This window comes from Phyllopteryx taeniolatus, chromosome 2 (genome assembly GCF_024500385.1).
Source record: "Phyllopteryx taeniolatus isolate TA_2022b chromosome 2, UOR_Ptae_1.2, whole genome shotgun sequence".
NCBI classification, from domain to species: Eukaryota; Metazoa; Chordata; class Actinopteri; order Syngnathiformes; family Syngnathidae; genus Phyllopteryx; species Phyllopteryx taeniolatus.
This window is the reverse complement of record NC_084503.1, coordinates 4,480,219-4,497,173: the sequence shown is the minus strand read 5'-3', so window position 1 is coordinate 4,497,173 and position 16,955 is coordinate 4,480,219. Positions and strand designations below refer to the sequence as shown.

The following is a 16,955-nucleotide window of genomic DNA, read 5'->3' as shown; positions in this document are numbered from 1 at the left end:
ATGCATTAGCGAAAAGTGACTAATGTGATTCAGACGTCTCCATGTAGATCTGTATGTCTGTATTTTACTGCGCGCAAATCAGAAGGAGTGGCACAATGTCCATTGAATTGAAGCAAAAAAATGTGGCAAAAACGGTTTCATTTCTTTACATCCTATTTAATTATGTCGTTAATGTTTGTTTTCATGAAGTTAAATAATATAGAGTGCTATTTTTCTTATTAAACACATTACACATTTTTTGTTGTTTTTTTTCCAGGGGGGGGGGGGGTGGTAGCTGGAACGGATTAATGGCATTTCCATTCATTTCAATGGGGAAAGATGATTCTAGATCCGGAATGAATGAAACTTTGATGATACCCATCCCTATAAAGAATTGAAGTTTTAACGTGACCTTTGGGCGTGTGTCCATAGCGCAACATGAAGCGAGTGGGGAGTCGCGGGTGCATGACGAGAAAGAGCAGATTCGGATCCCGGGAACGCGACTGGCTGAAGAGCAACACCCAGCGGGGCTGCGTGTGTCTGTACGGGGGCACGGTGGACCCCCAGCTAACTACCTCTGGACCCCAGGCCTCCTCCACTCCTCAGCCTGACCTGCAGCTGGTGCTCTGCTCCACCAGCACCACAGTGGAGGAGATGTGCGCCCAGAGGGACGGGCAGGGCCTTTTTGTCCAACTGCACGGCGATCTGGTCAGGTAAACAAACATTTATCTTTGAGACTGTTGAGGGATGCTATTCCACTCCGGGCTCGTTTCAGATTGGCCGAGTGACTCCACTTTATAGTCCTGCGCTGATGCACTTAAATTGCCTCTCTGCCTGCCAGTAAGACCTGATCCATTTAAAATGAATAACGGAAATCTCCAAGATTTAAAACCAGGATATTGCGGAAATTTGATGTCGGTTGTATTCATACTGCGATTCAGAATTTACGGTTTATTTTTTACCTTGGCTCTCCGTAGTACTTCCTCTGCGGAACTGGTTTCCAAATCTGCAAAAAGTAATGCAGTATAATTGTTAAAAAAAAAAAAAAAAAATGTAAGTAACATTTTTTTTTGTTTCCTAAAAACGCTTATATTCCTCATGAAAACAATATTCCTTAACACAAACTCTCCACCTGCTTTGGAAAACGTTGCATTTTTATGCCCAAAAATTACACTCAAAATATAGCATATTAAATTACAATATATCGTATTTCAAAATACTGCATTGTGTTTTATCGCAACATATATAATTTTTACAGCAAAAACATAGGGTTTTGATGGCACTTGTATTAAAATATATCATCTTTGTACAATACAAAATTATTGTTTTGTAGGTTTTTTTTGTAGCCTAAAACACCCAGTACAGTACAGTACAGTACAAAGTTATTTTAAATAAATATTTTAAAAAAAGCTTGAAAATGTTAAAAAAAAAAAAGTTTGCAATTTTATCTAAACTAACCACGCGTTGTGCTTGGTCATGGTGACATTGTTGACGTACAGTACTACTCGTTGTAGGCGAGTCGCTTTCATGAGCCACGAAGAATTAGTGTGCTTCCTAGTTCCCGCAAAGCCATGGAAAGTATCTGGAGGGATGCATTAGAACTCAGCATCGACAACAGCTCGATGCTTTGGAGAGTGATTTAGCTTTACCCGTAGTGACTTCAGGTTGTTGAGCTTCACAATCTTCCGCTTCAAGCGTTTGGGAGAAGGGGGCAGGGATAGCAGTAGCTCATTTGCATGAGATCCACAAAACCGAGTGTTACAAATGGATATTAAGCGTGCTGAAAATCTTTTTTTCTTTTTTATCAAGTCACCTGGTAACTGTTTTAAATTGTGAAAACAAAATAAAAAATGAGGTCTCCATTCATAGAGGACATCCACCCATCCTGGTCGTTGTTGTATTTGTGGGAGCTTCCCTAAGTTTCCTGTGGGCAGACATGACAGGCAACGCCAAGCGGGCTGTCCCGGCCCAGTCTCCGGTTTCCTCCCACTGGGTCATGCCCAAAACGTTTTCCAAAAGGGAGACTCCCAGAATTCTCAATCGCCTCCTCCCAGAGAGGGCACACTAGGACAAGTGGCCTATTAAAGCAGCCTGACTAATACATTGAGGTCAGGAGCCTCATCCATCTTCACTTTATATGTAGAGGCTGCAAGTGCAGGACCTCGCGTCACTTCTGAGGGCTATAAAATGTTCAGACATATCTCACTCTTTAACTGAATTTCACGTGCATGTCATATTAAAAATAAATCACACTTTCACCAGAAACTTTCTTGTAGGGGAATTAAAGCTGCAGGAAAATGTCAATTAATTTGAAGCTGCACGCCAACCAGTGAGCTTGTTGAGCATCACTGGACACAACATTAGGTACGCCTGCTGTACCATAAATTCTCCCTTTACAAAGATATACAGTGTCACAGAGGTATTCATTTAACATTATCTTTAGTAATGTGATTGATTGTGTTTAGGATATTGATTGATTAAATGTTTTGTTTTTGTTGTGTAAAAAAACTGTTTCCATTATTAATGCGACCTAAAACTCATTAGATTTTTTTTTTAAATCTTTTTGAGAGGGGAAGTAAAAAAAAAAAAAATAGAAAAAAAAAAGAACTGAAATAATTACACAAGTGTACATACACTCATATCTGGGACTGTGTTCAGAATTAGCCAGTCACATTCAAACTCATGTTAAATGGGAGTCAGCAAGCACCTGCTGCCATTTAAAGTGCCTCTAATTAGCGCCAATTGAATCTTATAAATTGCAGTAGGCTTTTCCTGACTCTTTTTTTGTTTTTTGTTTTTTTTGCTTTCCAGCAGAAGCCTGAACGTTTTATACTAACACTGTTATTTTTCTAAGGCCTCATTTCAAGCTGAAGAAAAAACAGTCCCAAAGCATGATGATACCGTTTGAAATTATGGCCAAGAGTTAGACTTTGGTTTCATTGGCCCGTAACAAAAATCTCCCAAAAACCAGTGGGAAAATGGGTTTTTGTCCGATGGAACAAAGGTTGAACTTTATGGCCACAATTCACACAAATCTTGAGCAACAACACTATTACAGTTGTATATTTTTTACCTAAATGTAATGCCCTGTAATGTCAACATGTGTGTGCATTTCCTTCCAAAACATAAATATAAAAGTGGTATTTCAATTTAAAAGAAGACGATTCTGACTTTTCATTTCCTATGCATGTTTTTGTTCATTCTAGCTGACCAGTGGGGCTTTGCCGGAGTGGGGTTTTTTTTTATGCGGCAACTTTCCACATGTGCAAATATTGTTCTATTTCTAATGAAAAGCATTACACAATGAAAATAAAGACACTGCTTACTGGGAGCTGTTGAGCTCACCCACTGTCTTAATAATACACACACAAAAAAAAAAACATCCTTTCGCGTCGATTGTATTTATGTTCCCTGTTGTCATCCTGCTTTCGCGCTGCAGGAGACTGGAGCCCACCGAGCGTCCTCTCCAGATGCTTTACGACTATCTGGCCGCGATGGGCTACGCCGACCCGGTGCGAGTGCAGCAAGAGGCTGCCAATTCAGACCTCAGCTGCTTGATCCGCTTCTACAGCGGTGAGTATACTGACCCCCGTGGCCCGTCATCTTCGTCGTCATCGTCCTCGCCGTCATCATCATCCGTCTTCATTGTCTGCGCATGATAGAGGTCCCGCTTCTTCTGATGGAGGGGACGAGGCGAGCCAAGTGAAGGTTGAGTGTCGTCGCACCCTCGTGGCGCGTTTCAATTGTTATCGCTTGGCAGGCAGAATTGTTTGTTCACGTATGTTCTCCTATTGGATCTTGTTCAAATGTGCAGGTGTGCCTAATGGTGTGGCCAGTGTTTTTCTTTAGGTTTAGTGTACTACTCATCTTTTGTAGGCTGCCTTTTTGCCGGGGCGTAGCTTTTGTCCCTTTAGGGCCACCGTACGCTCCCTTGTGTCTGGCCCCCCCAAAAAATCATATTTCAGTCACATCTGTTTTCCGCCGAGGATGAAAGCAAAAGATTTTTTACTTTGTTTTGGCTTGTTTGTTTATTCGAGCAGTGGTTCTGAACCTTTATTGAGCCAATACATATCACGGTATTGTACAGTAGAAACCTCTCCTGGAACTTGACCAAATAAAAATGTCGCTAAAAAGTACAGTGTTCCCTCGCTGTATCACATTTCCCCTTTTTGCAGATTTTTTTTTCATATTCGTATAGCGCATAATTAGCCATATCATGGGATTTTAAGTGGACAGTATGCTGTATTTTATTTCTGGTAAAATAACGCTTCATAGCCTAAAACATTAAAACTGTAAAAAAAAAAAAAAAAAAAGAACAATTCATTAAAATACATATTACAAGGAATAAAATGTACATAGTGTACAGTACTACTGTGCATTACTGTATGCTTAAAAGATGTTTAGGTTAATGGGAGTGTGGGGAAGATAAATATGAGTCTGGGGAAGTTCATAATGCTTTAACATATGTATAAATAATCAAAATAATTGCATGGGGTGGTCCGGAACCTAACCCCGGCGATAAACAAAAAATAACTGGATACTGAAATAATGATACTCTTATCTTAATTTACTCACAAATGCAATTGGTGTGCAATCTGGGTCGTTGAACACAAAGCTATTACAGCGGTGACCTAACAAGTGTTTTAGAAATATGAGCTGTTTTTTTTTTTTTTGGTACTCTCAGTTGACATCTATTGTCAAACTAAACATAAAACAAAGATAATTACACATTTTGTATTTACCAAAATAACTTTGCCTTGTCTGCTGGCTTAATGCTAACACACAATGCGACACGCCACAGGCAGGCTCATGAAACTAGCATCAATACTGCAGTAGGTATAAACCTTTAAACAACTTATATTTGAACACAAGCAGACAGATATTTTATGACAATACTGACAGGCATATATTCTTTTTCTTCTGTGAAAACCAACTAATAGTATTGTTGTTGTTATTATTATTTTGTGTTACGAGCGTGGTCACGAAACAAACTAAACTCGTACGTCAAGGCACCACAGCATTCTGTTGTCTGAATGACACCAGGTGGGTGCACACATCAATTTTACCTTCTCTCATTTAGTTTAAGAGCATTTAATTTTTTCTGCCTGTCACTTTGTGTCGCTGGCAGCGATAGAGGAGCAAAGATACATTTAATTTGTAGCGTATGAATAACAATTTTTTTTTTTTAACTAATTAAGTGAAATTGGATAATAGTCGTCATTCTCCATGAACCAGGGAGCAGCCTGCTGTTTACGGTACAGTAGTGTGTTATTTTTATGCCATTTTAGTTGGAAGGCTGCGATAGATTCAATGTCCAGAGAAAGTAATATTAGTTGTTTTTGGCTGCGAGGGGAAAAACATATATACCTGTGAGTATTGTTATATTGTCTGTCTACGTGTTGCTGCACTGTTTGTGTTCAAATATTAATTCCTTAAAGAACTAGATCACCTCCGCATAGATGCTATTTATCAGCCCATCTATTGCATTTTTGCACTGCGTCTTAGCATTAAGCTACCAGGAGGCAGATTTGTGTGGTTGTTTTAAATGCACGTGTAATTCTCTTTGTTTTATGTTTGGTTTGAGTGTAAACTTCAACTGAGAATGCCATTAAACAGCTTAAAGGCTCCTTTTGACGGTCACTATCTGACAAACTGCTGTTTGTTGTGAATTGAGTTGAGTTGACTGCCAGCGTACGGCGCTCGTATCTTGAATTTTTGCTCGCATGCCCAAGCGAAAGAATCGTAGAATTGTCAGGTCACTTATCGCAAGGCCCCACTGTGACAAGACTGGCTCTCCTGTAGGGGATAATGGCTCGACATATCACCATTAGTCTAATGAATGAGGTTTTTTTTTTTTTTTTATCTTACTTCCTCCCGTCTTATTTGATGAAAAACGTCATGTTGAGCCTCCCCCGCACACTCCTGCTGGGATGCTCCGATGAGATGAAAACAAACAGTAATGATGGCTTAATGCTGATTTCATCAAAACACTGCGAGTGAAACCAAATGCAAGGGGACCCGTGGGCCAGCGGCTGTGTGGGTCAGCCCCGTCCACGCAGCTGCAGGGAGCCGGGACGCGGCCTGCTGTCATCTCTGGCGCCGGTCCGCTTGGGCTGCGTGCCTGCTCGGCCCGCGCGGTCGAGACCCACCGCCGCTGTCCCGCAATGAGTCATGTGGGAGAGGTGAGATAGCGGCAAATAAAGTTATTGATTTGGCTCCCAATCAAAGCGTCAGTGTTTAATAAGTCGCATGGTGGACCTATTTCTGACACCTCAGATCGTACTTATTTGTTCTTATTACTCTGACCCACTTGTGCATGGATGGACTTTCATATAACATAACAATAATGATCAATTGTATTCGTATTGCACTTATTGTATGTTCAGTGATCTCAAAATGCTACAGAAAAATAATAATAAAAAAAAAATCAATAAAATTGGATACAGTTATAAAATGAGACGCAATATGTATTTAAAAACACATAGGTCTCGTTTAAAAGCATCTGTCGTCACTTTGAGGAAATGAAAGAAAGATTCGAATTCGCACTGTTCTCAAATTAAGAGGGAAAGCGGGCTTGCTTTAAACTGTTTATCAGTCAATCCCAGTTCCAATTTACTGTGAAACTAACAACATTTTTAACTAAACCATAACATTTCATCTAACAAGTCCACTATCTTAATCCTAACGCATAATGTGCAACACTATAGACAGGCTAACAGAAATTAGTATGGATATTGCAGTAACTATAAACCTTCAAACAACTGCTACGTTAACGCACCAAGACCAGACGTATCATAAAACAAAAAAATTAAACATTGTGTAGTTAAACACCGAAATGTTCACCCGAGCCATATAATTTCGTTGGACAGAAGTCCGATAGCTTAATGCTAACAGAAGTTAGCATAGATATTACAGTAATTGCAGTCGCAAATTTAACAGAAATTAGCACAGATGTTCCGATAATTGCAAACATTCAAATAACTGCTATTTTTATACTGTACACATGGAGCAACCGTGTATATTATTACATGCTAACCGCTACTCCATCGTGCTGACTCTGGATGAACCCACTATGTAAAAATATTACCGGGCAGAAGGCGGATGCACATGCAACTTCATATTGAAGCGGATCGGATGTACAGTGAGTGGATGAATGAGACTGTGAATAAAGTGAGGTACAAAGCGAATGGCCCCAAGCGTGAGAGCAGAATCCTCATCATTTCCTGACAGCTCCTCCAAATGTGATGTCTCTGTGATGCAGCTTTTTCTTTGCCCTCAATCTGTTCTCACTCTTGCTTGAAACGTATCGACGTTTCTCCACAGAAATAAATGCACAATAGGATCATTGTTTTCAGTTCAGATTAGCGGTAGCGGGAGTATCCCGGCACTTATTGTTCGCGAACATTATGAAATGGTCTACAGAATTGGGTTTTTACACGAGTTGGGACTAGTTTTTAAAGAGCAACAGAGTCGAAGCGAGAGGAGGCACGTACGTGACTGTCAGGCCCGACCGACTCTTTGAGTTCAGTGCCAAACGGAGGCGTTTGCTATTCTGAGTCTGACTTTTAAGTGCTTGTCAGTTGCCTTGAAATAAACCATTGTGCAATTTAAAAAAAAAAAGATTTGAGTGGTATAAATATCATGCAGACGTAGATCAGGGGTTTCAGGAGATGGGACCGGTATTCGGCACGGTGATTGCGCAGACTCTGTAAAGTGGTGATGAATTTGCGGTGTCCTTCACAAGGATTTAATTGTATATTGCTACTTTTTGGTACGCCATGTGGAGAAAAGTCTAGGGACTTACTTTTAATGGATGAATGAATCAATCAGAGTTGAGCTGGATATTAATTCTGTATTGGACTAAGACCTTTTGGGCAATTCTTTGCCTCCAACATTTTGATGAAGGTCCTTTTCCCACTGTTCCCAATGTCAACCAAAGATGTTGACTGTGGTTAATTCCTCTTCCCAAAATCTATTTCAAAGGTCTAGACTCTAGAGCCATGCGTGATGCAGTTTAAAAAAAAAACAACAACAAACGATGAGCTGACTAGAGAGTGTAATAGGCTTGAATATTCATCCGCATGCAACTTACTTTTGTGGCTGAACTCGTCCTTCTGCAACGAAGCATTATAGCGATCCATTTTACTCTGTTTTTTTTTCTAACCTAATAATTTTCACTCGCTTGTTATTGTCTAAAAAAAAAAAAAAAAAAACTTCCAGATTTTCAATCTTGAGTTGATATAATGCCGCACGGCTCCCGCAGAGTGAGGGAAGAGGCGTAGTCATACCACACTTCTCACACAGTTGAGCGTTCAAGAGTGTTATTAGATTTGTTCTCAAGCTATTTTCAACAGTTTAGATTGGTGGAAAATTTTGTGAAAATAACAGACGCTGTGGGGGAAAAAATAGGAAATTGACCATCTTTGGACATAACATGTGGAACATCTATAAAACAGGCAAATGGGGGCGGCCGATACAGCCGATTATTATTATTTTATTACATTGAAACTTTTTTGTTGTTGTGGCCATATGCACCCATATTACTGTACAGTACCAAATTACCCACTACAGTACAAAGTTGTTAAGTATGAAAAACTTGAAACTGTTTGAAAGGTTTCAAAATGTATACAAACTCACCGCTGGTGTGCTTTATGTAGACATTGTTGACGTACTTGTCACAGGCGAGTCGCTTTCATGAACCCCAAAAAATAATAATAATGGACCCCTTAAAAAATTATAATGAAAAAATATAAGTATAAATATATATATATATATATATATATATATATCGAGGTCGTGAATGATGAACCGCATTTCACACTTAGGGTGAGGTATGAAGCAGCACAGTTTTCCCATTATGTCAGATCAAGTTTAATGGCGTTGTAGCCCTCCACCCTGTTGCGGTTAATACATCCACTTCCCCTTGTAATAATTGGACATCGCGTTTTAACCTCGCCCGAGCCTCACCGCTCGCCGCGCGGAGTCACGTGTCAACGACACCCCCGCCGAGCGAAGGCCGCGGTCCGCTCCGATGTGTCACTTTTCTTCACTCTTCCCCCGCGGTTCGGAGGGTGTTTCGCACAGGGTGACAATTAGTCTGCCGGGCCCCGTCTGTCAATCCGCTCTCTCCTCCGACGCGACATACGCTTTGAAAACAGCGTTGCGTAACATCCACCGGCATTTGACCCACTTTAACCCCCGTGAAGTCAACTTTATTTGCAGTCGCGGCGCACGAGGTGGAGGTTTACTAGCTCGGACTGGACTTTGATTTGGACGACGAGCCTATTTCCATAGCAACTAATAACACCACAAACCTCAGAGAACGACACTTGTTTTAGGGAAGTTGGATCTTTATTGCTAGGACACATTGAGTAAGACAGCTAATGATTTTCAGATGTGTTGATGTGCAAGAAGCCAGCATGGCGTGAGTATCACGTATTCTATGTGCATGTAGCTTTCGAGTTTAAATCAATGTTTCCTAACTGTTATTGAGCCAAGGCACAAACATTATGTGTTTGAAATTAGGAAAATCGCACAGCACACCAAAACAAAAATGTCCCAAAAAGTGTACACAACGAAATAAAGGCTATCTTGTCTCAAATTACTCATAAAAGTTCTAACGTGAAATCTGGGCCAAAGCTATTATTCTCATCTATGAATGGCAACATGTGGATACACTATCGAAAGCCAGTGTATGATGTAATGTTTTTGTGGTAAAATAAAGCCTTCCTATAACACATATTACAAGGAATAAAATATGCATAGTGGACAGCACTACTTTGGATTACTGCATGTTTAACGGTATACTAAGAGTATACAAAGTGTTTATAAGACTATGGTAGAGGTTAGTAGGAATGTGGGGAAGATGAATAATAGTCTGGTGATGTAAAATGTGTTCCGTACTTCCCAGATTTCACCTATTGCGATAAACGAGGTATGACTGTATTTTACATACTACTGCATCTTACATGTGAATTTTAACATATTTTTTGTTTCATCTGTCTGTTTTAAAAATCAAACGGGGCGCTTTAGCACAAAAGCTGTAATATTCACGACAGTAATTTAGCCGTTTGGTGAATTCAAATGCATTTATTCGTTTTTGTCGTCATTTATCTCATGAACCGATCGGTTTATTTATTTATTTTAAATATAAACAATTTTACATATACAGTGGTGCCTTGACAATTGGTTGAATTTCCTTTTGAGGGATCATAATCAGTATGTTAAAAACAGAACAAAAAATGTAATAAATAAAAAATAACTGTCTATCCATTGTGGAGCGCTCTATTGTGATGTAAAGGAAGAGGCGCTGCTGTAGATGTGCCTGCTTGACAGTTTGTTGTCATAAGCTCTTTTGCTCAGTCATAATCGCTTTTGCTGGCAAACGAAGACAGCCTTTCCTTACAGTTGGACGTCCTTGACGAGGGAAAGTGAAGGTGGATGGAAACAAGGATGAAACAAGACATTCAGAGGAAAACTATCGAAAACCGTTTGAGCATTTATTCCATATCCTTGACACCCAGATGAAGGTCCATGTACTAGTACATTGTCTTTTTTCCCCCCTCACAATTCACTAGCAATGCAAATACACCCAACTAGTACGCACGTGTCATGCACACGTCGCCTCCTGGACCCTACTAGTGCAACCAAAATGCCCACTAGTAGTTTTTGCCTCGCTAGTAACATGTAATTGTCCGACTAGTATGCCAAAGTTGTCCCACTAGTGTGCAGTTGTAGAAAAATCTTACTAGAGTAAATGTCTCTGACTGAATCCCACTAAAGTTGCATTTATCATCCAAGTCAGTGAACCGAGAAATGGCGTTATTGCAAGTTTAAAAGTTGTCTAGTATTTTAAAATTGAAGTTCTCATACTTTAATCGAAATGCAGAACTGAAAAGGGCATAACCATGTTTTATCATCTGATTGTGGGTTCCAGAAGAATGTTCCTCGGAGGATATGGCAACTTTGATTTTTATTATTATTATTTTTTAACCTCAATTTGATTTAACATTTACAATTTACAAAACAACATTTTTGCATTTACATACAAACATGAGGAACTTCTAACGCTAGGGGCATGAAAGTAAACATTATATATATATATATATATTTGTACAAAAACATTCAATACAACTGGTTACTGTTTTAATTATATGGCAACCTTGATATGGTTTGGAATCCACACGTTGATGACGTCATTTAAAAAGGACGATGATTCGCCACATTTGATACGGAGTGCGTTAAGTAACACGTCGATGACGTCATACGAAAAGTACATTGAGTCGCCACATTTGAACCGGATTGCGTTGAGTAATCAGTTTAAATCGGTCAAATGTTTCGTATTCACCCCCGCGCTGCACAAATGCTGCTTTTTGAAAACGGCAGGGAAAAATAATAATAGTAATCATTTTTAAAAAATGTCGCCCGAAGATTATGGACGTCATCAACAACGGCGAAAGTAACGAAACGACCCTCGTCTGCCAAGCAATGCCATGATTGAAAATGTATGTTTAAAAATGGTATAGCGGCTGTAGTCGTTTGACAATATCTAACTGAAACGATCACACCAACCGACATGTGCGTTGGTGGTATAGTGGTTAGCATAGCTGCCTTCCAAGCAGTTGACCCGGGTTCGATTCCCGGCCAACGCATGTCTTTTTCTTGTTTGTTTGTTTTTTCTCACTTCATTTTTTTGTGCGTATTATGTCAATGAACACAACATTAGGTACCCCAATACAATCTGTAGCCTGTAAACTTCACTATGTCCTTAATAGGCAAAATGCAAATTGTGAAAAAACAAATCGTTCTTCCTTTGTGGAAAATGATTTAAAAAATATGTATAGTTCATTACAAATTCATATTTTGAATCTGATAAAGGAGAAGTTGTCCGCAATAAAAATCACAGATGCGACACACTTGATTAAATGCACAAAGAGTCAATTGTTCTCTTTCTGTGAATTATCCGATGTTATTTATCACAATAGATGGAGGCGAGGCGAGCTGTGTATCAGAGACGTTTGTGGCTCTGCACTAACTCCGTCAGTGTCTATGTGCTCTCTCACTCTCTTTATCTCTCCTTCCGCTAGAGCGACCAGTGAACGCGGATCAGCAGGAGCGCACCCTGCTGAAGGGCGTGTTCAGCGTTCGCAAGGGTAAGACGCAGCTGCACAAGTGGGCCGAACGGCAGGTCGTTCTCTGCGGAACATGTCTCATCGTGGCCTCGGTCAAAGACAGCCTGACCGGCAAGATGCACATCCTGCCCCTGGTGGGGGGCAAGGTGAGGGGTCCAAGTTCAGGCAACTGCGGGCTGAATGCACATGCCACACAGTACTTAAACCGGGAAATGTTGCTTGGTGGCTGGAATATATCCCACCTGGTCATTGCTGGGCTTTTCCACGTCGCAACAACGAGGCACTCTAAAGTGGCCCCTGTCAATACTCTTGCTGTCAAGTTGGACCTTTAAAAAAAATAAGAATAATAATTCCCAGCTCCTCGGTCTTCTTTCTTTCTCTATGTGACGTGCGTGCACTTACAGCCAACAACGAGGTGCTCTAAAGCGGCCACACCAGACAACTATCCGTAGTGCGTCACTGGGCCCCGTTTTAGTCATGCCAATGGTGAAAAATGCTATATCTCCACAATTCAGTACTACATAGTTCTCAGTCTGCACTTTTTCAGCAATTATCTGCCTGCTTCATTTCTAACGTGCCTTGATATAACTTCAATTGTGTATTGGCGCGATATAAATAAAATGGACATGCAAATAAATTCAACATTAGGTACACCTACACAATGTAAAGCGATCTAATGTAAGAGCTGTATAAAAAGTGTTCCAATGGACAATGTCAGAGGGATAAAAATGTAACATTGTGTTTATTATTACGTGACGCAGTGGTATGGACTTGCACTGCATCATACTGAGAGTTTCTAATATTTTGTTAATGTTTGTGTTGAGGTGGAGGAGGTGAAGAGGAGACAACACTGCCTGATGTTCAGCTCTGCAGGATCGCAAGCGCAGACATACTATGTCAATTTTGACACACTGGCTGACTACCAGCGATGGCATCGACAGGCATCCAAAGTAAGTAGGCAAACAAAATGATCATACAATGTGTTATTACTTTGTTATTATTAGAATTATTTTTGCTCCTGTCTTTGTTCCAGGTGTGCCCCCCTAGATGTTAGGACTTGGGTTGCAAAAATGCATGCATAAGACATTTTCTCACATGTTTGGGCGATTACAAGTGTTTTTGCAATACAGTTTTTTTTTTTCCCAGTAGAAACTCTGGCCTTAGACAAGGTGGAGAGAGTTATGAACAGTTCAAAATTGCAGTTCAATGTTAGCACAAAACCTTCAGGCCTCTGCTAGAAATGAAAAAATATATATATATATCAGGAAAAGCTTACTTGAACGCCTGAACTTTATTTGGGGTGAATCAGAGGCACTTTGAATGGTGGAAGGTGAAAGGCGCCTCAGCTCCTTTCTGGCGCCGAGCAGACAATCTGAGCGTGTCCTCTTAGGATGGAAGGCATGAGAGGCGAAAGCCAACAGAACAAAAAAAAAAAGGGATAGAATTAGTTGCAGATTCACTCTAAGTGCACTGTGTCTTTTCTCCTTGCCATCGCCGTATGGATTACCGTACGGGTTTAGAGTGGTCTGGATGTATGCGGCCGTAGATGAGAGTTGTGATGGATGGCGGATGAAGGTTTTTGGCGGCTTGGCTTAATGAATCCACCTTGTACTGTATTTAAGAGAAACAACCGGTAAGTGTACTGCGCTGTCTCAAATACTTTGACATCTCGGGTGGGTGAAAAAAAAAGCAACTCAAATATTAGACACCTCTCATTTTTTATGACAGTGTCAATCAAAAGTGAGCATTACTATCTTGGATATCATGACACTGTGACGCCACCCCAAAGCAGGAAGTCTCTTCGTTCAAGTAAAAGGTTTTTATGTAAATTTCTGCCAATAAATTTGACTCTGGTCTATTTTTTTTAAATAAAAAACATTTCAATTCTGCAACAATGTGTAGCAGATATTTGGTGAGCTTTTAATGTTAATCTGGCGATTAAATCAATGCACTTTTTGACGATAGAATTTATTGTGTAATATCATTTTGCTGAAAAATTTAAATGCGTGTAACTCATTCTGACACATTAATTTGGCCTGATGATAGCGAACTTCACAACAAGCTGCTGAAAGTTGACAATTGTTCAAGAAAAAGACGTGCTAGCTGCAAGATGTCTTTTGCCACTCCCAGTACAACTTTACTGTAAAACTAAACATAAAACAAAGAGTATTTCACGTTGTCTATTTAACCAATCCTTATAACTTATGAAAGTCCCTTAGCTTAAGGCTAGCACACAATGTAAAACCCCTTAGACTGGCTATTGAAACTAGCATCGTTGTAGCGGTAGTGCTAACCCTTTAAGCAATGAATATTTAACCATAAATGGTGCAGCAACACGTGTAGACAGACAATCTAACAATACTCACATAATCTTTTTTATCCTCTGTGAAAAATGACTGTTACTCTGTTGTTATTACTATGTTATTACTGTATGGTTTTATAATGTGTAGTATTGTAGAAATCGATGCAGTATGCTACGGCATACTGTAATGTAAGTTTTAAACAGATTTTTTATAAATGCAGGTCGAAATCAGCTGGCTAAATTATCCACTGAACTATGAATTATGCGGCCACCAAATTATTGTCAGACTTTAGTAAATCTGGTCCGACGGGATACACTGCGGTTGTCTACGACCATGCATAAGTAGTTGGTTTGCGGTGTATCTTTTTCATTGAAGCTATTGTGCATTGTGTAGCCTGTGTCGTCTATCACGGCGCGTCAATTATTTAGAGTCACAATGTTTTCTTTCTTTCTCCCCTCAGTCAATCCATTGCTACGCTCTCGCGTCACCTAATTAGTCTCATTTGTCTTAAAAGCATTTGCTTTTCAAGAGAGAGCGCCGGAGCGTTTGTGAGGGAGATGAGCAGTTTAGTCTTTGTCACTTCCCAAATCAAGTTATGTGATGTCACGCTCCTGTGAGCAGCCGGCCCATTTTCTGGCCCGCTGCGCAGCGTGCAGCCTCGCGGTTAACGCGGGACGTTGTCCTCAGACTCGTGCAGACCAGCGCCAAAAGGGAGACTGTAACAACACAGGTCTGTGGATGAGCTACGAATGGTATTTTAGACAAACTTGAACAAAAACAAATCTCTATTTTTTTTACAGCTAATTATATCGGTTTGTATTTATAACCTAATTCAAAACTCACATTTTTGCTCTGATCCCAATTGTAAGTATTACTTGCGCACACATAACTCACAAACGTCTGCTATCTTAATGCTAACAAAGAAAACAAAATGCCATAGACATACAAACGATGTTGCAGTAGTCATAACCCTTTATGACTACCGCAACATCGTTAGCATCAATGTTGCGGTAGTCATAACCCTTTAACCAACGGATATTTGAACACAAATGCTGCAACCACACATGTAGACAGGAAATATAACAATACTCCCAGGCATGTATTCTTTATCCTCTGCGAGGAATGGCGAATATTACTGCAGCTTACTGATTCCCTGGCGAAACTCTTCTTTGTGTATTTTGTACATCTGTATTATATCGCCCCCATTCTGCTTTAGCTACCATGTTAATGTAGTTGGGGTTTTTTTGAGCCTGCGTATGTGTTTGTCAGGTGGTGTCGCAGACAGTCAGCCTGGTGGACCTGTCGTGCTACAGTCTGGAGGCGGTGCCCAAGTATCTGTTCTACTGCCAAGACGTGACCCACCTCAACCTGCGACACAACTTCATGAACTTGCTGGGGCCTGGAGGTCTCCTCCACCTCCCCAGGTAAGAACTTCACCCAAATATCATCGGCAAGGCGGTTGAGCTCTAAAATGACATAAACGCAAGGACTTCATGCTTTACTTTACATACGTTTTTCTCCCTTTTGCGGACATTAGAACGTCATTATTGTGCTTATACTTCAGAAGAACACTGCAAAGATTTCATTTCATCAGTTCAATAAGCGTTGAGCCTGAAGTAAAGTCTTTCATGGAAAATTGGGTTTGTCAGAACAGGCTATCAGTATATAAATCATCTAAAAATGTCTCATTTTCTCCCAACTAGCCTATTCAATCTACAGATGCACTTTCATCCGTCTATTGAACAGGCCGAACAGTCAAACACACTAACGTAAAATGAAAACACTCGCAAGGAGCACGGAGTAGACGCCAACTCACCACGTGACTTAAAGGCTCAGAAGCGTGTTAAGGGATATGTGACGTTCGTGTGACAATCATGTACGAAGTACGATAGGAGCATACCAAGGCTGCGATGTAATATCGTTCATTTTGCTCTCTTGGTCTTTAGATTCTCTCAGCTGAAGAGCTTGAACTTGTCTCACAACCGTCTGGGTGTTTTCCCCGAATGTGTGTGCGAGATCCTCACCCTCACTGAGCTCTGGCTCTCCTGCAACAATCTCCACACCGTACCCGTGCAGATCGGCAACCTCCAAAGGTGGCGCACTCACGTGTATAGAGCACCCTGGCACTATTAGTCTTTTTTTTTTTTTTTTTTTACCATCAATCGATCTAATTTAGAAAGGATATATTTTAATAGATACTGCACCCCAATTATTCCCTGAAATAATGAAACGATGTAGTAACTTTAATTATCTCGGTTTATAAGTGCTATTATTCACACACGGACATTAAAGAGTTCATTGGTGAGCCATTTTAAACTACAGTGGATATAAGAAGTCTACACACCCCTGTTCAAATGCCCAGTTTTTGTGATAATAAAAAAAAAAAAATGATACCAAGATGAATCGTTTTAAAACTTTCCACCTTTATTGACCTATAACCTATTCAACTAACACAATTGAAATTATTCAAGATTCAATTTGTTTTTGGGGGGTTAATCAGAGGCACTTTAAATCGGAGCAGGTGTGTACTGACTCCCATTTA

The 16,955-nt window shown here is 40.2% G+C and overlaps 1 protein-coding gene and 1 non-coding gene across 3 annotated transcripts in view; both read left to right on the top strand.

Moving 5' to 3' along the window:
• The window catches only part of phlpp2 (PH domain and leucine rich repeat protein phosphatase 2), a 39,386-nt gene that overhangs the window by 2,829 nt on the left and 19,602 nt on the right, over positions 1-16,955 (top strand). Inside the window, exons 2-7 of one of the 2 annotated variants that reach the window (XM_061754529.1) lie at positions 412-692; positions 3,419-3,552; positions 12,066-12,256; positions 12,935-13,060; positions 15,683-15,837; positions 16,360-16,506. In XM_061754529.1, the coding sequence (XP_061610513.1) occupies positions 412-692; positions 3,419-3,552; positions 12,066-12,256; positions 12,935-13,060; positions 15,683-15,837; positions 16,360-16,506 (1,034 nt within the window). Of the gene's footprint in view, positions 1-411; positions 693-3,418; positions 3,553-8,809; positions 9,404-12,065; positions 12,257-12,934; positions 13,061-15,682; positions 15,838-16,359; positions 16,507-16,955 lie in introns of those variants that run through there. The other variant, XM_061754536.1, reaches the window with a different exon arrangement.
• trnag-ucc (transfer RNA glycine (anticodon UCC)) lies at positions 11,559-11,630 on the top strand. The gene has a single exon. It is a non-coding gene; the product is annotated as a tRNA-Gly (tRNA).